This window comes from Amphibalanus amphitrite, unplaced genomic scaffold, assembly GCF_019059575.1.
Source record: "Amphibalanus amphitrite isolate SeventyFive unplaced genomic scaffold, NRLGWU_Aamphi_draft 000567F_arrow, whole genome shotgun sequence".
Taxonomy (NCBI): Eukaryota; Metazoa; Arthropoda; class Thecostraca; order Balanomorpha; family Balanidae; genus Amphibalanus; species Amphibalanus amphitrite.
Window position 1 is genome coordinate 106,316 of NW_024882061.1, and position 22,597 is coordinate 128,912.

The following is a 22,597-nucleotide window of genomic DNA, read 5'->3' on the forward strand; positions in this document are numbered from 1 at the left end:
GGCTGCGTGATCCGAGGAGCAGTTCCCTCTACCGTGTCATACGACCAGTCATCGCCGGCAAGCGCAGCAGCGCGCCCAGCCTTCCTGCCGCCACACCGGATGAGATAAACACCTACTTCGTGAATGTCGGACCCCGTGTCGCGGCCGGCCTGTCCGATCTCGGGCCGCCGCCGGACATTCCGTGCCGTCTGCCGCGTGTGGGGGCGTGCGGGTTTCGGGTGTCGGGCACGACGCTGGGCGCCCTGCGGGAGGTCATGTTCTCCATGAAGCGTTCCGGTGCGTGTGGGTCTGATGGTATCTGTATTCGCATCCTAATCCTGTCTTTCGAAGCCATCGGACCTATCCTTCTCCACATTATTAATACCTCCCTTACCACTTGTGACATCCCTGATACCTGGAAGCATTCATTGGTCCATCCTATTTTCAAATCTGGTGACTCAACTCTGATATCCAATTACCGTCCTATTTCCATAATTCCTGTCATCTCCAAGGTTGTCGAGCGTGTGGTGCAGCGGCAGTTGCTCTCATACATGTCCGACAATCACCTCCTGTCCCAATCCCAGCACGGTTTCCGCCCCCGTCACTCCACTGAGACCGCTCTGCTCACAGTCACAAACCGGATCTTCTCCAATATGGACCGTAGCCACCTCTCACTCCTTTGCCTCTTGGACCTCAGCAAGTGTTTTGACGTCATTCCACACAACCAGCTCCTCACCAAACTCCAGCAGTACAACATTCACCCAGCCTGGTTCGACTCCTATCTCTCCGGTCACACTCAGTCCGTTTCTATCACATCTTCCTCTGGTGACAGAGTGGTCTCAGATCCCCTCCCTAATACCATGGGTGTCTTCCAGGGATCTGTCCTTGGTCCTCTCCTGTTCACCATATACGCCAACGACCTCAGCCTGCACGCGCCGGACGCTCATGTGACCCAGTACGCTGACGACACCCAAATCCTTCTATCCGATACCAAACGCAACCTTCCTTACCTCATCCAACGCATGGAAACCACCCTCTGCACCCTTTCGTCATGGTTCCATGCCCATGGCCTAAAGCTCAACGCATCCAAAACTGAAATCCTCCTCCTTGGTACCAAACAGAACACACGTGGCCTATCCCCTGTCAGCGTACGGGTCGGTGGGGAGACCGTTCAGGAGAGCCTGACCGTGAAAAACTTGGGCTTGATCTTTGATCGCCACCTTACCTGGGACGCGCACGTCAGTGACGTGGTCCGTCGATGCATTGGCCTCCTGATCGGTCTCCGTCACCTGAGGCATTACCTCCCGCGGGGTGTTCTGCGAGCTGTTGTTGACGGTCTTGTCCTCTCGCGCGTGAGATACTGTATTTCTGTTTATGGCGGCGGAACCTCAAAGAATGATGCGAGGCTTCTGAACATTATCAACTTTGCGACGAGAGTGATCACTGGCTTAAGAAAATACGACCACATTTCTCACGCGCGAGAGGACCTCAGACTTCTCTCCCCCTTACAAATGTATGAGGTGTCGACTTTGACGGTAGCCCATAAGGCGATCACCAATGGCGAGCCTGTGGACATCTCTACTCTGTTCACTACGTTTCGTGACTCGCGCCAGCAGTCCGAGCGCAGTACGCGTCAGGATCGCCTTTTGAGGCCTCCTGCTATGCGAACGGCCGCCGGGCAGCGATCGTTTTTATATCGCGCAACATCACTTTTAAATGAACTGCCTGTGAGTATCGTTGAGCTGGACCCCATTTCTTTCAAACGTGCCGTGAAGATGGTTAAGTGTAATAGGGATATGTAGTGGGAGGGGGAGGGGGCATAGGAGTGCAAGCTTTATGATGTGCACGTGTGCCTGATGTTTGCCTGTTTTACCCATTCCGCCTTTTACCTGTTTTTATATTGTGACTATCGGCACAGAATAGCCACGCCGGTGTATGTGGAGTGCTGGCAAAAGTCAATACAATATATATGTAGTAGCCATGACTTGGCCAAAGTGGTCAGGCTAATTCAAAATGCTCGCATAGCACAGCCACAGCGGTTTGACGATTAGATATAAGCTGCGATCGTAAGCGACGATCGTCAAAAGTAAAATTAACAAAGTATTTTGGACTGTTTAACCCTATTAGTGGCAGGCTCCTGGCTACCCCTATTAGCGGCAGGGGGGGGCTGTTTACGACCCCCCCTTGATATCTCGAGATCTAACGGGCCGATTTTCAAAATTCAAACGGCATTCGATTTCGCTCAACGTGATCTACATTTCTAAAAATAAAAATTAAAAAATGTCAATAGGGGGGTAGAGGGGGGTAAAACCGGGCAAATTGCAGATACATTTTAGACTGTTTATCACGGCCAGGTTTCTGAACCAATCTTAACGCAACTTTTGCTGATCGATAGAGAATGAACCAGGAATTCACATGGATCCTAAAAATATGCATTTTCAAAAATCATAGGCGGATACAGATCATTGAGATTGGGGGTACACAAAAAGTATAGTAAATAAGGTTTTTGTTGGTACTGTTTCTAAAAAGGGTGGCAATGGTCTTGTTATGTTACAATTTTCTTATGAGAAAACGACTACAATTGTATTGGTCATGCATAGGCGGTGTCAGGGCACCTATGTTGGGAGGTAAAACATAACCCCCTTTTTGGACGCCTGGATCCGCCTATTATAGCAATAACGTGTCAAAAGAGGATGCACAATAACTTTGTATATGTTATCACATGACATGATACCTTTCATTCAATGTTCGTAAAACTGGTGTATACAGTTATAATACATCAGCATCGTGATCTTCGCCACAAATGACTCGCTTCACGAATAGGACCCCCCAATTCCCAGTGCTCTGGAGCCGCCCCTGGTAAAGGTATGAACTTGAATTTTTCAAGGAATGTGCCCAATTTAGTTTTAGGAAAAGTCAGAAAATTTCAGCATCGTAGCTTCAGCGGTTTCGGAGATATTCCCGAAAAACATGAGGGGTGGATAAAAACAACCCCCCTGCCACTAATAGGGTTAAAGATAGATCGTAGACCAGACCTATACATGTTATAGAAGGTTAGACTTTCGAGATTTAAGCATTTTGAACACATCGACTCATAAGCAGAGAAACGGCATTGAAAAGTTTTTAAATTCATCACACTGCACTGCCTCGACCGCGCTCGCCTGGTGGGTGGAGTGGTGCGGAGGAGGCAGAATACAGATTAGAGTTGCAAAGTTTTCCCAATGGGCTGCTACCGGCACCGCCCCGCCCCACAAACATTTTCTGGGATACCGGCATGCTACCACGCCCCAAGCAAAAAAAAACCGCCAAATTACCGGCATACTAAAAAACCTGCATTCTTGATTCTGGCTTACCCCTACATGAGATGCCACATTTTGGCAATTTCAGTAACCGCCCCACCCAACAGCCACCCATTGTCCAACTTATTACAATTCAATAGCCTCTTAGTGTCCAAAGTTTGAATCATATGCTGATAATTTTTTGTGCAAAATCAAAAATACCGGCATGCTACCGGCAAGACATGCCAGATACCACGAAAAAACCTGCGGTAGTGAAAAATTACCGGCATGCCGGTAGTGCGGTAGGGAAATTTTGCAACTCTAATACAGATTCTCCGCTACACTATTCCGCAAACAAATACTAGCCCCCGGCCCGGCCGGGTTAAGTTATTTGCACCATATTGTCAAAATTTTACAATTGTGTATTTTTCATAACAATTTTACAGTACATTTTTTACATCGTACAGCAATATAAATGGCACCATCGTGTTCCTGGGCTCAAACTGCATCTGCTACACCTTTTTTGTTGAAAAAAATTGTTTTTTAAAATTTGACCTTTTCTGACCTGAAAGACGACTGACCTCCGGTTAATTCAGCTGAAAATTACCTCAAATGACACAGACGACATTGTTTTCGAAATCTACGAGTAAAATGGAGCATAAAACATGCGTGACGTAACCAATACATGATATACAATTTTCGTGACCTAGGATGACCTGGCCTTGACCTGAAAAAATCTAAGTAAAAGTTTGGTACTCTCAGGGGCATCTAAAGTGCATATATCAAGCGTGTCTAAGCCCAAAATGAGCCTGATGGGACTTGTCAGCCGGTGGTGAGAGCCTAAATTGTGAACAAGCAAAAATGCTGATAATCTTTACTTTGACCTAACCTGTGACGTCATCAGTGACCTCGGGGTCAATGAAAATAGCTTTCGCCCGACAGTTTTTCCACGGCTATCAGACGCTCTTTGAATTATGACGATCAGCGCAGCAGTTTCGGAGATAGGAGGGGGGATCTGGAGAGCCCCCCCCCCCCCCCTCAGTCACTCGCGTTATGGAAAATACCCCAAGTCATGCGCGGGTTAACAACTTGATGAGGGTGGCCCTCGAAGTGTGCCAGTGACTGGTGGGATGTGTGCCTTTAGCAGCAGTATGGCAGCTGCAGCCTGCATAAACGGTAGCTGAGGGACGTGACAGGACAGGACAGGATGCTTCAAATACAGCTCACCGGTTCGGAGTCCAGGGCATCTGTTAGGATCGAGGTGGCGGTTCACGGGGTCGGGAATCGGGATAGAGACGAGCGGCCGTCTGATGAAAAGACCCTTCCCATGGTCGGTCTGCGTCTGGAGCGAAAAAGGGCTCATGAAGAGCACGCGCTCAATGTTAAGTGCATGACTATGTCTTCCAAATTTTTCCCTGTATGAATGAAACAAACAGGAAATATGCTTACTATTAGTACCGCTTTGAGCCATCTCAATGATCTATAGATCATCTGGTTTTCTTAGAATCGAGCTCTGCTACGTGAATATTGGTCCATCTTATCAAATATCACCATACCACCAAAATAAAGCCAAAATGCTCACTGTTAAAGCTCACTGTTCACGCACCCATATATTACCAGCCGTTCCTCACAGGGTAGGACAGGAGCATACCATACACTGGTCATAATGCCGAGTCGAACATATTAGAAACAAACATCACTCCAACATAAAATGGCGATTGAGCAAAATAATATTTAATCAACGGGCATTCAACACCGTCAATATACAAGTACATATCACCAAGGCATAGACAGATAACAATGACTATTCCTTAGCTAGAAGCTACCTTTCTGAAAATAAATAAATAAAATACGAATGCCATGTCAGAGGAGCTTCAAATGTAACATTGCACAGCATGAAAATCGTGGTAATCTAGACCAATCGCCGTTAGAAATTCGACCGCCATTAAACTCGGCGACATTAATTCCAATCTTGTGCACCAGTATAGCATGTTCCCTGCGGATAAAAACAAAATACCGGAGTGACAAGAAATGCCCGATCAGTGCCCATTCGATCGCTTCTCTACGAGCCGGCACAATGCCAGCCGCCTGCTCGTGTACCCTGTGTCGGATTTTCCTGGAGGGGCCGGTTTGTGACGCTTCCGCGGCGTACCTCGGAGTCGGCAGCGCGCGTCGCTCGAGAGAAAGCCGGCCGCTGGCGCGCGCTGACCCAGTTGACCGAGCCGGGAGGATGTGCCGGCAGGTCTGGCAGGTCTGCGGCAGACGACACCAACCGGAACCGTCCGACCGGACCAACCGGACCAACCGGACCGGACCGGACCGGCGCCGGCGAGGCACGGGTGCCGCGCGCGCTGCGACCGCCGGCGACCGCCGGCCACGGCGCTGTGGGTCGGACCGTCTGCCAGTGGCGACCTCCCAGCGGCAGCGGCAGCGGCAGCGGCAGCGGCAGCGGCAGCGGCAGCGGACCCAGCCGCCCGCCGGCTCCCAGCCGTCAGTCAGATGAACACATCACGTAATGCTCATAGGTATATCGGCGCACCGCGCACACTGCACAGTCTCACACTGAACTCCCGACACGTCGTGTGAGTCCCACGTCTGTCCACACCTGCCGCGAATCACAACTTCACTCGGCTATCACCGTTCTGATCGGCTCCCCTCTCCGACCCTCGGCAGTCGGACCCGGCAGGCGCCGCTCCCCTGGCGCGTCAGCGCCCAGAACGCGTCCAGGTCACCGTCCCGGCGCACCACTGCCCGCCAGACCGGTCTCGCACAGCCAAATCCGCGACGCGCGTCGCAAAATGGGTCGTCGGGCGCGCCGAACGCGTCACGACCGCCGGTGTCGCGAGCTTTGCCAGGCCGTGTAGCGCTCGGGCGACATGCGCCGCATGTAGCCGTGCTTGGCCTTGTATTTGAGCTGGTTCCTGTGCGCCTCTCGGCGTAGCTCGTTGTCCTCGTAGTCGGCCACCAGCTGCTCGGGCCACCGCGAGCGGTAGTTGGTGGACTGGGGCGGCCGCCAGCCCGGCGGGGTCGGCGCAGGAGCCGGCTTCCCATGACGGGCCGGGCGCCGGCCCTGATGCCCCTGCTGCGCTGTCCGCGCGGGGGCCGAGCCGCGCCGCTGCGACGAACCTCTCCTGCTCGACTTGTGGGCGGCGACGGGCTTCGTCCGGCGCCGTGAGCTCGCCGGAGATTGCCGGTTTCTGGACGGAACTCCCGCGTTAGGTCCGTAAGGAACTGGCCGCCGAGAACTTTGCGCCGGCCTCCGGTTGGAGTTGTGCGAAGTTCTCTTTTTCGCTCGTGCCGGCGCGGCTCGGCTGCCAGCTGCGGCTGTTCCCATGCGGTTCACGCCGCGGGCCGGTGACCGCTGCCGAGTGCGGCTCTGACCCCGACGGTACGCGCCGCCGGGAGTTTTGTTCGGTTTTCGCCACGATGCACTGGTTGCGCCCGAGCGCCGTGAGAACTGGTCATCTGGATTGGCTGGCCACCCATTTCCGTATCCATCGGAGCTGTAATCATTGCCGCCGGACTCGTAGTCATAGCCGCTCGAACTCTGCTCGTAGCCTCCCGAGTCGTATTCATACCCATTCTCATCATATTCATATCCATTGGATTTCTCACTATAACTGTTTGAATCGTATCCATAATCACTAGACTCCTGTTCGTAGTCGTAATCTTCAAAGTCAACAGTACCAGAGTCGTAGCCGTAGTCCTCACTGGGCGTCGGCGCCGGCTGCTGGCTGGCCCCGCCCGTCTTGGGTTCATACCGGCCGATCACCGGGTTATACTCGGTCTCGGCCACTATGTCATCCTTTCCTGGCGCTGTCCTGCCGGCAGGCGTGTCGGCCAGCACCGTCGGCATCGTGCTGATGACCTTATTGCCGTCCACCTCGAACAGAACGTTCCAGTATTTCTTCTCGAAGAAGGCATCCGGGATACCGGTGAACTGGTTGGCGCCCGGCTTCTTGGCCACGTAGATCTCCACAATGGTCTGCGAGGCGAACTGGAAGCCGAAAAACTCGCGGAATGTCGGCACGAACAGCTGAAAAGAGAAACGGAATGTAAGACTGACTGCAGTCGAGGGATCTATGTAGGGGAGGTGCAGCACAGGAGGGAAGGAAATACTTAAGTGAGAGAATGACAAGTGGAAAGACAGACAAACAGAACGCGACAGACCGACAGACTGACAGACCGACAGACCGACAGACCAACAGACCGACAGACCGATAGGCTGACAGACAGACAGTCTGACAGACCGACAGACCAACAGACCGACAAACAGTCCGACAGATAGACCGACAAACAACCTGACAGACCGTCCGACAGACGAACAGGTCGACAGATCGACAGCCCGGTAAACCTAAAACGACATACAGACATCATCATGAAAATAGGCAGATACATTGACAGACGGACACTCAATATTTATGTCATCAACCACATTGCCGTCAAAAGCCAATCAGATGTATGTACCTATCTACCTTGTAATCCAAGAACTAACCCGATCAATGGGATCACATATTTTACAGATAGTGATGCAATGACTTTGGATGACATGGATGAACTAAATGCCATTGGATGACATTGGATGACATAGGGAAAAATGTGAGGGAAATTTTCGAAGAATAATTAGGTATGAACTAAATGCCAATTTACTATCTGGTCTGGTTTAGATTGAAAGGTTTGCAACGTTGTATGATCTAATTAAGAGACATATCCGAAATGGTTCTGGGGGCTGTTGAGCTCACGATTGATATCGCACCTTTAGGTACAATTAGGTTGTCATGATTACTCTCGCGACATATGCTGGGTTTCTTTTGCTATTGAAGGCTATCTTTTTTCAACGTCGAATAAAAGGCTAAGACGTGAAGGCATATGATAAGAACTGCCATTTGGCCGAGTGAGTTGAGTTAAGTTGGCATAGTTAGGCTATTAAAGTATCGCTAGCTGGTATTTTTAGAAACCAACGAGAGATCCGGAGCATTAAATGACATGTACTCTATTTCTATTGCGAGTGATTTCCAGGGTTTATTGAATTAGGAGTGATTTCATTATTTTAATTCAATCCAACGCATCAATCTGAATGCCATGTACCTTATAACCTTTGCATGACCCACTAGAAACTCGACGGAGAAATGCCGTTAGATAATGGAGCAGCATCTTTGTGTCTAGGATTACTTTGATACAGCGGAACAACAAGATAATCGGTCAAACTCCCAGAATCACAATGCTCAAGCTCGTGACTCTTCATCTCCGTCTAAACTTGCATTGCATTCTACGTACACGCTCGATCTTTTCCGTTGCATCAAACCATTTATCACGCTTCGCGCCGCTGAGGCCAGCTCTCGCTCCTTCGCTATTGCCGAGGTTTCAAACAAACTATTGATACTTATGTAGTGGAAAATATAGTTGGGAAAATAGTCCAACTGTAACATCGCAGCCCAATGCAATGGAAAGATGGGGAATACTGAGACATATAACGCACATTTAAAGACAAATGTTTAGGTATTTTTGTTGTTTTGTCAAATTTCCTATCCGGAAGCCACCGTCACCATTTATGGTGGGAGCTGAGAAAGCCTAGCGACCAAGTGCATTGGAAGCTGAAGCTCCATGAAATATTATTACTTGGTTACCGGATTCAGTCTTTGAGGGCAAATACATTGAAAACAATTAGCTGTCGGTGTTAGAACACGTTCTTTGACGGCACGACATTCCTCCTGTGGGTCTGGCTTTCCTTGCTGTCTTTCTTTCCGCACTCATCCCTTTCCCCACCCTCCATGCACCTCCACCCCTGTCCCCTGACACTCACCCTGAATTTGAACGTCCGCACCGGATGGTAGTAGGAGGTGGGCGACAGCGGGAACGCCGCTGGGCCCAGGAACTGCTGGCCGTAGTCGGCGTAGTCGGCCGGGAACGGCTGCTGCGGGAACGGGTTGGACACAGCCGCGATCGGCACGTTGGCCCCGTCGAACACGTCGTGCGCCGCGTCCATGGCCGCCTGGCTGAACGGCACGCCGAACGAGCCAGTCGTCATCGACGGCAGCGGGTTGGGCGGCGGCGGCGGCGGCGGCGGCGCCGGCGCGGCCGCGCCCGGAATCTCGTGCGGATCTGGCGGCGGCGGCGGCGCGGCGTGAGGATCCGCCACGGGCGCGTCGAAGGCGTGCGGGTCGGGCACGTGTGGATCCGGCGGGGCGTCTAGCACGTGCGGATCGGGTGGCGGCGGCGCGTGCACGTCCTCCATCACCGGGTGAGCGTCCAGCATGGCGTCGTGCAGGTCTCCAGGCGCGGAAGCGGTCTCCAGGGTAGCCAGCTCATCCTCATGAGCCTTATTCTGCTGTCCGGCCTGCATCAGCACACTGAGAGGCACACCGTTCTCCTGGAGGAGCGCCTGCAGCTCGGCAATCTCCTGCTCGGTTGGGATCAGATCATCGGGCAGTCCGAGCAGCGCCTGCAGTTCGGCGGTGCTCAGCTGGGACAAATCGGGCACCTCCTCGGCGCCGCCCATCCTGTGCTGGATCGGCGGCGGGAACACGTGGTGCAGCATGCGCACCACGCGAAGTGAGGCGGGTAGCGCGCACTCGCAGCGGCCGGGCCCTGGTCCGGAGCGGCGAGCGCTGACCGATGCCAGTGACGGTGCGTTGGAGGCGCTGTACTGGTTGACGCCGTACCAGGCTGAGAGGGCCAGCATCAGCAGGCCGGAGGGCACCACCAGCCAGCCGGCTGTGGACAGAGACAGAAACACGAGGTCAGACTAAAAAAAAAAAAACAGAGACAGGGTCAGAGACAGAAACACGAGGTCAGAGACGGAAAGACACAGGCCGGACGGCACCTCCAGCCAGCCGGCTGTGGAAAGAGAGACGAGGTCAGAGACGGAGACACTGGGTCAGAGACAGAGACATAGACATAGAGACACGATCAGAGACAGAGACACGGGGTCAGAGACAGGGACACGGGGTCCGAGAAATTATTTTCATTCACTTTAAGCAGGCATGACTTGAAAACGTCCTGCGACTAGGAAATTATTTTCAGCTCATCAAAAGGTCTACCTTTGCAGCCTAAGGTGTCGAATGTAGTCCTATTCATTAGGTAATGATAAAAAATCATAATACTTCAATTTCTTTCTAAACCAAAGTAGTAGGTAGTTCACGCTTGCCAATCACCAACGGACCGTCACAAACGGACAAACAACCAAGCATGGCTGCAAGTGGCTGTTGAACGTCTACATAGGTTCGTCATGCTGCATTCCATTATCTGTTGTTGGTGGCAGTGTCAATCTGTCCAGTGACTCCAATAGGTCGTTGTGCGATTTATCACAAACACGTCCGAATGCTACGTGGTGTCTTCTTTTCTCAGAGAAGTCGAGCAGCCCTGAAAGCATTTCGTTATAGCCTATAGGTGCTATCACTTCAAGGCATGAATGAGAAATAGATCAATGGTGCCTGCGAAGAAAATGTTGCAACCAGACGGCAGATATGTGGGTACCTAATGAACTTCCACTTGAACCTCGCTACGGGATATGTCTGAGACGCAATAGCACAGTACGCTCTCACCGGTACAGTGAGGTGAACATAATGAATAATCGATGACAAGAATCACCCAGGCAGATATCAGTTCCGGCTTCTCCGAACGGTGTGCGTACATATAACTTCGATTGATATGGATACCTTCTGCTCTATTGTGCTAACTGACGCAGGCACTGGCAGTGATACTTGCTATTACGAGTACAGCCACGCCAACTTTCCATGAGCTACATGAATGACGCACTCTATTATTCGCCCCACGGAAAGTGCGCTTATGGGGTTAATGTTGATCAGATACGTACCAATTCCAAGAGAAAAGCAATACAGCCGGCTATTCGGTAAGCACCGGTCACGAGGCAGAAGGCGGGATGGCGGCCGGCGAAGAGGTAAAAATATATCTAACAACCGTCGACTCGTGCGTTATCTGCGGCGGAAGCCATCGATCCGGGATGGCGCCACTCGGTGTCAGCCGCCGGCCGCGGGCAGTCGAGGACGGAGAACTATCGTCCAGGACGGTACCGAGGCTCCAGTGGGGTTTACAGGGCTGAGAGAGCCGGCTCGGCCCACGCTGAGGTCTGAGAGACTGTCTCTGTCTGCCCGGCACGGACACAGAATGTGTCTGCAGCCTCAGCTCACGCTGGTGGATGATAGGCATATAGCGTGTCCACTGTCCACGCTGAGGACTGAGAGGCACAGAACATGTTACCAGCAGACAGCCGCATTATGGGCCTTCGGCACAGCAAATACCCAAGGCTGCTGACGTCCACCGCCCCACAGCAGTGCTCGAGTACACTTTGAATGTGCCATTTTTGGCTTAAATATCGCAAAAATGAAGATATTGAATGATTGCTTGTCCCATGTTTGCTGGAAGTGACGATTACCGTAACGAGATATCCCACAATTATATTTCTAGTGCACATAATCTGCCTTTCCTCCACACACTTGCTCTTTTGGTTTCTCCATTCCATTAGAGCCGACGTCTTAACTCATAAGAAAATGAGACCAGGGAGATTTAAAGCCAATGCATCCGGTCCGGATGTGATTTACGTAAGCCACATATGTTCATTGTCGAGGCATAACTATCATGTACGTCGAGATATGCTGTAAATGAGATAGCTTTGATTCAGCAAAATGAATGCACCTACATAGAAAACGCCGAAGGAGACTAAGCATTGTGGGCGAGAGGAGTTGGAAATTACTCAGAGAAGATGAGAAGACTCACATACGACTTGGATACCGACTGCAAAAAAAGAACCTTACATACCAATCTGCACTCTTATTTCAAGAGAAGGTGCGCATCTTTGTCGTTCCTTTGACATATGGCTGCATCCTAGGAAAGAAATGCAAGCTACATTTTTGTGCAATTTACCTGAAATGTGGCAGGGGCCTATACCGTCGCTAATCGCTATAGCACGCAAATGTGGTACGTGACATAATTAACGGTCAACCGGTGTACCTATGACCCTTACAGGACTTCAAAGTTCAAAGAATGCTAGTCTTGAGTGGAATTGAAATAAAACCATACGATTAGCATTTGAATGTTTTATAGCTACGCATTTTCCCGAAACTCACGCGTGCGTAGCACGTCGTTTATAAAACAATCACCTCTCAAGGAACGAGGTCGTATAGCATGCAAGTTTATCGATCAAATTATGCCTGCAAAGATCTTCCTGCTGCAATTCTGCACCGCCAAACGACTAGACTTTTCACGGCGTGTCGTAATGATTACAAACGGGTCTGGTACAGTCGCCTAATCACCTAATCAATCATTTTACCGCAAATGGAATGCGATTTTTGGCATTCCGAACGCGTGGATCAATACGTCGCTCACACAGTAGTGATGCAGTGTGATAGGGTACTTTTACAGGTGCCGAGCATAAGATGTTCTGAATGAGGAATCGTGTACACTCGAGCACTAAACCGTGCTGTATTGGACTATTGATAAACACGCGCCTTCGTCGCCGAATCAGCTATGTTTGCATGGAAGCTTGCCCTAGCCATATAAATACGTTTTGAGTCATGTTTTGAGTTTGAAGCTTCAAAAGAAAGCTTCAGTAGAAACGTGAAGTACGTTAGAGAAATTGCGGATTCACAATGCCTTATGCCTGTTCCAAAAGTCGCCTCAATACCGTCGACATGTCATGTTTCATTCACCTTCTGGGAACCCATCCGCGGCGATTGCCGGAGAAACCAGGGCGGTACAAACGTGGTCACAACCGGGACACAGTGTGTCTCATTCACCGAGAATCCTGTAGTACAGGCCAGGGCAGTGAAGAGTCATCTTGCAGCGTATCTTGGCACTGAATTAGCCGTAGCAAATGTCTTGTCGGCGTACCAGTTGTTTTAACGAACGATTGATCGCTTGATGGCATGCGAGGCGGCAAGGTGGTCAATGGTCATGGTACTTTTTATTGTCGCCTGACATATCATGCATCGTAAAAATGTTTTCAACAGCTTCCTCATGCATTCTTCTCTCTAGAAGGTATTCTTCTCAATAAGGCATACGGTTTTCTCCCTTATAGCTTACATAGCTGTGTGTCATTAACTCATGCTATCTGAGTGATCCCTGTGATGTCAATGCCATCAAATAGTTTTTTTTCCATAACCTTAGCTGTTGAGTTATGACATGACCTGCTTACCGTGCCTAACACCAAATTTATATGACAAGGATGGCGTGCCTCTAATCCCTACCGTCTGAAAAATGAATCCAGGATATCCTCCTCTCGGTGGGTGGCAGGTCGACAGTGCGGTTAATTCGGTGAGTTCATCGGCCCGGTCTACAGTGCAGACAGGAGGGGATTGTGGCTGACAGTTGTGGCTGACAGGCTGACAGTCACACTGCTGTGTGACCTACCGATTGACAGCAGATCTGGGCAATAATCACCACCACTAGATACACGTGGTCGAGAAGTTAACCCGCGCGGGGCTGGGGTCTCCAGCCGAACGCGCGGGGCTGGGGGGGGGGGGTAAATTTTACCCCCCTGTTATCTCCCGAACTAATGGTCCGATTTGGAAAATTCAAACGCCAATCGAAAGCTCTCATCACGAACTACTAAAAACATGTACTTTATTTTAAAGTTTGAGGTCAAGGTCAAGGTCAGGTCAAGGGTACAAATTGCAAGTTTCTACAGTATCGGCCTTGCACCGTAGTTGCCGAAGAATGGAGTCATGGACTGAGACTGATCGCCCAAAACGTGTTCTTAGGCTACCAAGACAATATTCGTTGCATACAATATCATTCAGAGGTCAAGGTCAAGGTCACGTCAGGTCAGGTCAGGTCACCAAAAAACAAAATATAGAAAAGGGCATGTGCGACACATGTTTTATGGGTCATTTTACTCATAGAATTCAATAGGCACACTCAATAAGTGATATGGACCACCTCTGGATGAATTTCAGGTCGAGGTCAGGTCAAGGTCAGGTCAAGTGAGGTCAAATTTTGAAGTTGGTTGTTAATGCTTAAAAAGGTGTCTATCTGATGCAGTTTTTCACGGCGAATCGAATGGTGCTATTTTTGTTTCCGTACGAGATCTAGAACTTCCAAAAAAGTCATTTTTTAAAAATTTTGTGTGTCGTGACGTCATAAAATTTTGAATAACTCCCACATTTTTGAACCGATTCTTCTAAAATTTGGTATGTAGGTGCACATAGACCACTTCTCTGACATATATTCCGGTTTTTTCGATAGACTCAAAATTTTGGATTTTATAATGATTTTCCCAAAAAAGTCAGTTTTTTTTTAAATTTAGGCCAAAATCCAAAATTTTCAAAAAACCGAGATAGCCATTTGATAGACAAAATAAAATTACGTATAACCCTTTTTGTTACGTCTTGATTTCTTTAAAAATGAAGATGTTAGCGGCGTTTGAACTTTTGCCGTTTTTGAGGCGAAAATGGCGAACATGACGTCACTAAAACGTCAATTTCTCAAAAAATTTCCGACGGATTTCGCTCAAATTTTCAGGGAGCGTGTCAGATTGATGTAAGAAAAGGTACTGAAAGTTTGGCGGCGCTGCGCGCCGCCGTTTTTGAGATATCGCAAAAATTCGCGAGGGGGGTAAAATTTACCCCTCCCCAGCCCCGCGCGGGTTAAAGGCTGTCTTCTCCGGTCACTGGGGACATAAGCTGCAGGAATCTCACTTATAAGTGCTCTCTGAGGTTGTCATGTAGACGAAGGCCGTTTACTTACGTTTGAATCTTCCACTCATCAACCTCAGTCGCTTATCAAACATTGAGTACATTCATTGATGTTGTTTTGTATAGGCTTGGTAGGGCTTGAGTCCTACGAATAATTTCGGGATTTTAGTATGACTCCTATGGCACTGCATGATGAAAATGACTTAGATATCATAAAAGTTACCATCCTCCCAATACATTTCGGAATGTCACGCCCGTGGGCTATTGTTCTTAATTCTTATGACACAGAACTATGCACTACAAACTGTGTAGTGCGTCATGCTGATATGTTATTCTATCTAACCGTTGCTTATTTTATGTTTTGTCAAAATAAGTTGATGAGAATTGTGCAATGTAAGTATGTACAATGCACCATGCAATATTTCAAAAGCATTTCACAGTAAAAGGGAATCTTCTGTTACCGTGTTTTGGCGATGCTATCTGAGATTTGTGACAACGCTACCTTAGAATTCAAAGTCACCCACATACTATACAATGCCACACTGATGCAACTATTCACTACTCAGCTGTCATACCAGCTAAGACAGTCGTTATTTACTACTTGAGCCGAGTCGCGATGTCTTTGGCTAATGCCCTATTGCACGGGAACCGGTCTATGATCATGTTCAAGAAGTAGGATATAATCATTCGTCAGTCCGGCCAGTTTTCCTAGAATGTGTACAGGATCTCATATCATCTTAAATCTGGCACACTATGGCACATAAGCCGGTAAAAATGATCATTAGAAAGCGCCGGAGTTCCCGCAGCCGAGACAATGCGGAGATAAGCCGAGAGAGATGGCACATCCGACCTGAGGACCTGGTTCATCTGCGACCCCTCCCCGGCAGTGCCCTTGTTTTGTCGGTCGCCATTCTTCGTCCCAAATCCCGGCGAGGTTGGCTGTGCTGGTGACTGGGAGAGGCGCCGCCGTATGATCGGAAGGGAGGACTCCATCCCTCCCGGAACAGAGACTCTGAATACGACCCCACCCTCTGTTGAGACGCCGCATTACTGCCGCCGGGTCGCCGATTGGGTACAAAGACACGGCTCTGACCCGATCATATTACACACCTTCTGACGAACGTGTCGCGTAATGATCCGTCCGTCTCATCACGCCCTTATTTCTCTTTCTTTCATTGCTTATTTATCTGTCTTCCTCTCTGTCTCTGCATCTCTCTCTCTCTCTCTCTCTCTCTCTCTCTCTCTCTCTCTCTCTCTCTCTCTCTCTCTCTCTCTCTCTCTCTCTCTCTCTTCGGCTCCTTCACTCTTTACATCATTTGTATCATTACTGTCAACGGATTGAAGCTCGCACCATTTTTGGCTTATCATTCTCTCTCAGTTGTATAGAACTGATGGCATATTTTAATGCGTGCTTACATTCACGTTTGCTAACTCAATAATTGAATATTTGCGTGCTGTTGGACGTGGTAGAAAAATAATAGCATGGGCATTGAGTTGTCATGATTATCCAACGCCACTAGCTAAGTGCATAGGCTCCGTGCTATAGGCTAACTCGGATCCGGACTACCTACCCTTGATTGGTCTGCTAAAATACTCCGGGGAGCTTTGTTGGACACAGTGCTGTTACCGTTTCAAATGCATGCATAATTGAATGGGCATACCGTGAGGACGTGCCATTAGCAATCAGATTAGGCACGGCACTCAAGAAAATATGCTGTTTCTAAATAAGCCGAGCCAAATTGTATTATACAGCTTGCATCTAAGCCGGGTATAAGTGCAACGTACATACCTAAAGAATAAGAGACTAAAGGCACAATGTTACATGGACAGAGAGAGAGAGAGAGAGAGAGAGAGAGAGAGAGAGAGAGAGAGAGAGAGAGAGAGAGAGAGAGAGAGAGAGAGAGAGAGGGAGAGAGAGAAAGAGAAAGAAAAAACTATGCGTTGGCTCCATCACGTGCCGCGGACATACGTGGTATCATTGATGACGTGCACTGCAAAAAGCGGCTGCTGCTGGGAGCTAGGGAGTGATTGTTATCTGTCCAGAGGTCTCACTATCGCTCCAGCACAGGTGAGTGCACGATGGGGAAACTTACCGGGACGACAATCGATTGCCTTCAGTGATCCAGACGCTGTGCCGCGAAATTTTCTGAACCTGATAGATCGCCGGCCATGCGAGCTGCCTGCCACCGTCTATATGGGTTCACAGACTACGGCGGCCCTCTCGTTTGGCAACGATTCCTACGAAAGAAATACTAGTCTATGCGGTGTTGATTTCAGTTTTTTGTCCATGCTTTCTACTGAAGTGATCATTATACGATAGTCGGTATACCTCGCTTGCTTCAGTCTAGCCTTAGGCGTACCCAATCCATAAGATAAAATGCACTATACGATGGACGAAGTACAACTTTGTAAAATAATAACCATAACAAATGCAAACAAAGTTAGAGAATGACTTCAAAGTTGCAGAAGCAAGGGCACTAGTCGTGCAGTGAAGATCGATACCAGTTTAGCTTCTGGCATGAGTTTTCATTTTGTCAGTCGAGCATAATGTATCTAAAACCAATTTTTGAGCTGCAGAAGTGCAGAGTGCAGACACATTTTTTCTTTTCATTTTTCGCTGAGACAAGATGGAACCACTAATGATTGACAAAGTTCAGACTCCTAAAAAATTGTAAGGCTTATAAGAAAGATTGCCCTGAATAATGAATCGCATTCCAGCTTTCACCATGTGCCACAAAAATCCTCTTGACGCAGGTTTTAACGGTGAATGACATGATCAGATGATATAGTCTTGTGATTAAATAATCACATAATTAAATGCATGGTAAGTGCATAATTCCTGACATGCATAATGAGCTCTGGAGTTGCGAAACGGAGTTTTACCGGGCCCAGACATAGAGGCTGTTGAAGATAACGTCCTCCATTTCAGCTTCTGTCATTCTCTTTATTAATCCTTGCTGGACCTATCCGTTTTCTATATAGCTACCTAGGCCTAGGGGAGAGGTGGGCAGAACATACAAGTCGTTTCAGTGGCGTAACCACCTTAGCGGACAGTGCGGAAAGTCCACACCATTTTTTATGGGCTCCCTCTCTGTTCTCTTTTAATATCTATATATTTGCCGCAAACGGCGCACCGCCTCTGAAAAAAGTTACACAAACGACTCTTCCGCTACCAAGGCGATCGCATGGAGGCGCCCCTATAAGCTACATACCCCATTCCCATAGGCAATGGCACCCCCTTGGGCGATCGCGCCCCTTTGAGGGATGGCGCCCCCTCAGTTTGTCCGCACCATTTTTTTGAGCGTGGTTACGCCCCTGCCTAATCAGTGGCGGATCCAGGGTGGGGGGGGGGGGGAAATGGGCATTTGCCCCTCCCAAACGGCATAATTTTAACATTACGCCTATGGATTATTATTATTATTATTATTATTATTATTATTATGAACGAGGCATGGAAAGAATCGATAAATTTTTATGGTTTGCCCACCCCCCCAAAAAAAACTCTGAGCTGGATCCGCCTCTGTGCCTAATGGAGCTAGAGCCTCGAGGGAGGATGAGCGTGTGCCCCCTTTAGAGACGCAGCAACTGGTACTCACGACTTTTAGGTCTCAGGCTATAACCGGTGATCTCTATAGGGTCAGGTCAACACCCCCGAGGTGTCTGGTGTTTGGCGAACTTATCCAACTTCGCCAAAAATGGTCAAGATGTGATTTCGGCACCATCATAGTGGCATGACCAGGCTGTCGAATCGTATACGTTTCTGGAAAATGATAAGTTAATGTGTTAACCTTAGGTAAGAGGTGGTCAGTGGTCATGACTTTTCATATCACGCAGTTGATCAAAAGAGATCAATATCATCTTGCATATCATTTGATTCGGAATATTTTCCTGAGTCCATGGGTGCCGCTCTCCCGATTTGCTAGCTCAATTTGATCGGCAATTGATTACGAGTAACTTCAATAACCTTACCGATAACCTCTCATGACCGATGACCCAAAACGTGTAAAACTAAAAACGCCGAAGTCATCTGAAGTAGGCGGGGCTAGGCGTAAAATTGATGGACCCGTGGGTGCTGAAAGTTTCGTCATGATCTGCCGCTTTTACGCGAGTCATTTGTAAAAACTAAAGGGGTCCATTCGACCGTGTGAGAAAGTTGGATGGAATTCTGCAGTGGTTTATAAATAACATGTAGACTGTTACTTTTCATACAAAAGGATCACATGTCGATGTTTTTGTTTATTATGTAAATCAAATTGACCGTTACCGAACAAAAATATCAACTACAGGTGCGCATTGTTGCGCAATGGTGTCAACATTGCACTGCTTTTATCTCCATGCACTGAGGATTCGGTCGAATAAGTTCCTTTTCTCCTTGGCCAGAACTTTATCTGGGAAATCATTGTCATGCGTACCTCAGGGCCAATGAATGTCAACCGGAGCACCCATACATCGACTTAGTCAATGGCATGCACACTTCCTTAGCGACAAGTTTAAGTACTCACCAACCATGGTTTTGCGAGCTCAAAGAGCCGCAGCCGGCTCTGTGAGTCGCAGCTCAGCCCCTCTGACTCGCTGATGGTAGTCCGTGAGGTGTCACTCAAACCGTGAACCGCCACTGCTGGTCGTGAGCACTGCTAGTCGGGAGGTACCACCGTTCACGGCCACTGTTTTGACTTGACGTCTGGGTGCACAATGGAGGCTGATCCCTCACCGCTCTCTGTTCACTGCGCTTCCGAGACCTCCCGTGACCCTCGGCCAGTTTCCGTGACCCTCGGTCAGTTTCCGTGACCCGGTGAGTTCCCGTGAGTCGCCGCTGAGTTCCGTGAGCAGCGGGACCGTCTCACGCCACACCACAGCCTGCTCAGCACTGTAGGCTCATCTCCGAGTCGGCCCGTGCCTCCTCCGTCGAGTCTGGTGCCGGGGCAGGTCAGGCCGGTCCCGGGATCTATGCCACTCGGCGTCGAACGCCGGTACGGTACAGCCCCCCCCCCCCCCGCCCGACGGAGGATCGTCTGCCGCCGCGGGGGGCGCGTGCTGGCCACACAGTGACGAACCGGACAGGTGGGGGGGGGGGGGGGGGGGCAGACACTAACGGGTGCCGCCACTCGCGGCCGATCGAGGGAGCCGTGTGAAACAACGCGTGCGAAACGGGTTTGCAAACTATACGGCTAACACCGCGATGTGATGGGTGTGTGTATTTTTAACACACGCAGAAAGAATGGATTAAAGAGCCGGAATGTTAGGGATAATTGGGCTACCGTATACACACGTGGCGTGTCAGTTTCCGTTTTTCTTTTCCAGACAGCTAAATCGTCGTTATTTGGAGAAAGTTGTCAGAACACGTCATAAAATGTCCGAGAAAATATACGGAAATGACAACTGATGATACATGCTCGCGTGCCTGGCGTATAACGACGTAAAAATGCTAATCAGTGTACAAGGAAATGTGGACCGACGGCTACCACAGGTGGGAACAGCAACAGAAATATCGGAGCTTATGTCAATTATCGTAATCTGATTTAGAGAATGGACGATGAAGAACAAAGATGTGCCCAAACGATGTTACTTAATTGGTAGTAATTCTAAAGAAAACCATCGGCTTTTACTGAGACACAGGATTAGGAAATGAAACATGAAAGGGCATTTAAAAGCTCCCGTATGTAGAATGTAGATATGCGGCCATATCCACGACATATCGAGCTGTCGCCTACGGTTTGCTTCGCTATACTCTACATAAGCCACAGAGTATGTAGTCGATCCCAAAAAAGTACATATAGGTAGGTAGGCTTCTAAAACGAGTCAGAAGATGATGAATATCATAGAATAGGCATCTAAATGGATGATGACCTGTGAGTCAACTCACAAGAGAGGTCAGCCTCGACCCTTCAAAAGACAAATGCTTGTTACGCATGGAACGACATGTTAAATTGTGAATATTCGAGTATCTATGAGGGTATGTCATACATATTCATATGAAGCCACAGAAACTTCCTTAGCCATTTTGGTTTGCCCTATGACGTCACAGGAAGGTAAAAAGGTCAAATTGTACCAATTCTTTTTGGCAAACATTGTATTACTGAAGTGACTTTGATCATAAAAAAGAGACGTTAACGGTCATAGGTATTTAGTGAGTGTGAGATGGGTAAGTATTAAAATACTAACCCTTAACTAATTTCAAGTACAAATTCTGAAAACAGTGTGAAGTCATAAAAGCAGTCTCCATTTTTTTAGTCTTTTAACCCTATTAGTGGCAGGGGGGGTTGCTTTTATCCACCCCTCAGGTTTTTCGGGAATATCTCCGAAACCGCTGAAGCTACGATGCTGAAATTTTCTGACTTTTCCTAAAACTAAATTGGGCACATTCCCTGAAAATTTCAAGTTCATAACTTTACCAGGGGCGGCTCCAGAGCACTGGGAATTGGGGGGTCCTATTCGTGAAGCGAGTCATTTGGCCGAAGATCACGATGCTGCACCAGTTTTACGAACAGTGAATGAAAGGTATCATGTGATAACATATACAGTTATTGTGCATCCTCTTTTGACACGTTTTTGCTATAATAGGCGGATCCAGGCGTCCAAAAAGGGGGGTTATGTTTTACCTCCCAACATAGGTGCCCTGACACCGCCTATGCAAGAATAATACAATTTTAGTCGTTTTCATGTAAGAAAATTGTAACATAACAAGACCATTGCCACCCTTTTTAGAAACAGTACCAACAAAAACCTTATTTACTATACTTTTTGTGTACCCCCAATCTCAATTATCTGTATCCGCCTATGATTTTTGAAAATGCATATTTTTAGGATCCATGTGAATTCTTGGTTCATTCTCTATCGATCGGCAAAAGTTGCGTTAAGATTGGTTCAGAAACCTGGCCGTGATAAACAGTCTAAAATGTATCTGCAATTTGCCCGTTTTTACCCCCCTCTACCCCCCTATTGACATTTTTTTAATTTTTATTTTTTAGAAATGTAGATCACGTTGAGCGAAATCGAATGCCGTTTGAATTTTGAAAATCGGCCCGTTAGATCTCGAGATATCAAGGGGGGGGTCGTAAACAGCCCCCCCCCTGCCACTAATAGGGGGTAGCCAGGAGCCTGCCACTAATAGGGTTAAGTTGCTATATCTCTACATAGGAGGTTTAAATGTTTTGTTGATTTTTGGAAGGTAGTATTAAGGCAGAAAGGTGCTTTCTGACACTCATTCTGTTTTTAGAATTTTTCCAAATTTCACAAATATCTCAGGCAATCAAAATTTCGAGCTGGAAAATTTCGAGATTTTGTCTTTTATTTTGGAAATTTCGAGATAGCCATTTGATTTGCCATGCTTTTTGTATATAGGTACCTACGATCATACGATGTAATATTTGAGTCTCCGGGTTGATAAGCTGATTTCTGAAGAATATACAAGGGCAACTAATAAACAAGGGTAATTGACTACCTGAGCCTAGATATGTGCACCTAGAAGGTATGTACAGCCCACCGCTAAAGTAATGTAGGGTTTTACCAATCTCAACGGTTGGCTTTGACTGGCGATTGTTTACTGCGGAGTGATCGAAAAGAAGATGTCAATAGCTAAAGTTGCAGCTGCAAGGGTGACGATACATATAAGCTACATTCAAAGTTCCATTGTAGTCTGGCTAATCGTTCCTAGGCTTCAGAAGCAGAACATACCCATGACTGAAACCA

The 22,597-nt window shown here is 48.4% G+C and overlaps 1 protein-coding gene across 1 annotated transcript; it reads right to left on the reverse strand.

Moving 5' to 3' along the window:
- Positions 1 to 4,852: 4,852 nt before the first annotated feature.
- LOC122393983 (nucleolar protein 3-like) lies at positions 4,853 to 19,883 on the reverse strand. The gene is made up of 3 exons (XM_043390506.1): positions 19,411 to 19,883; positions 9,061 to 9,971; positions 4,853 to 7,293 (listed from the first exon to the last, which is right to left on the reverse strand). The coding sequence occupies exons 1-3, from the start codon at positions 19,415 to 19,417 to the stop codon at positions 6,082 to 6,084; spliced, it is 2,130 nt and encodes a 709-aa protein (XP_043246441.1). The 5' UTR covers positions 19,418 to 19,883; the 3' UTR covers positions 4,853 to 6,081.
- Positions 19,884 to 22,597: the final 2,714 nt, after the last annotated feature.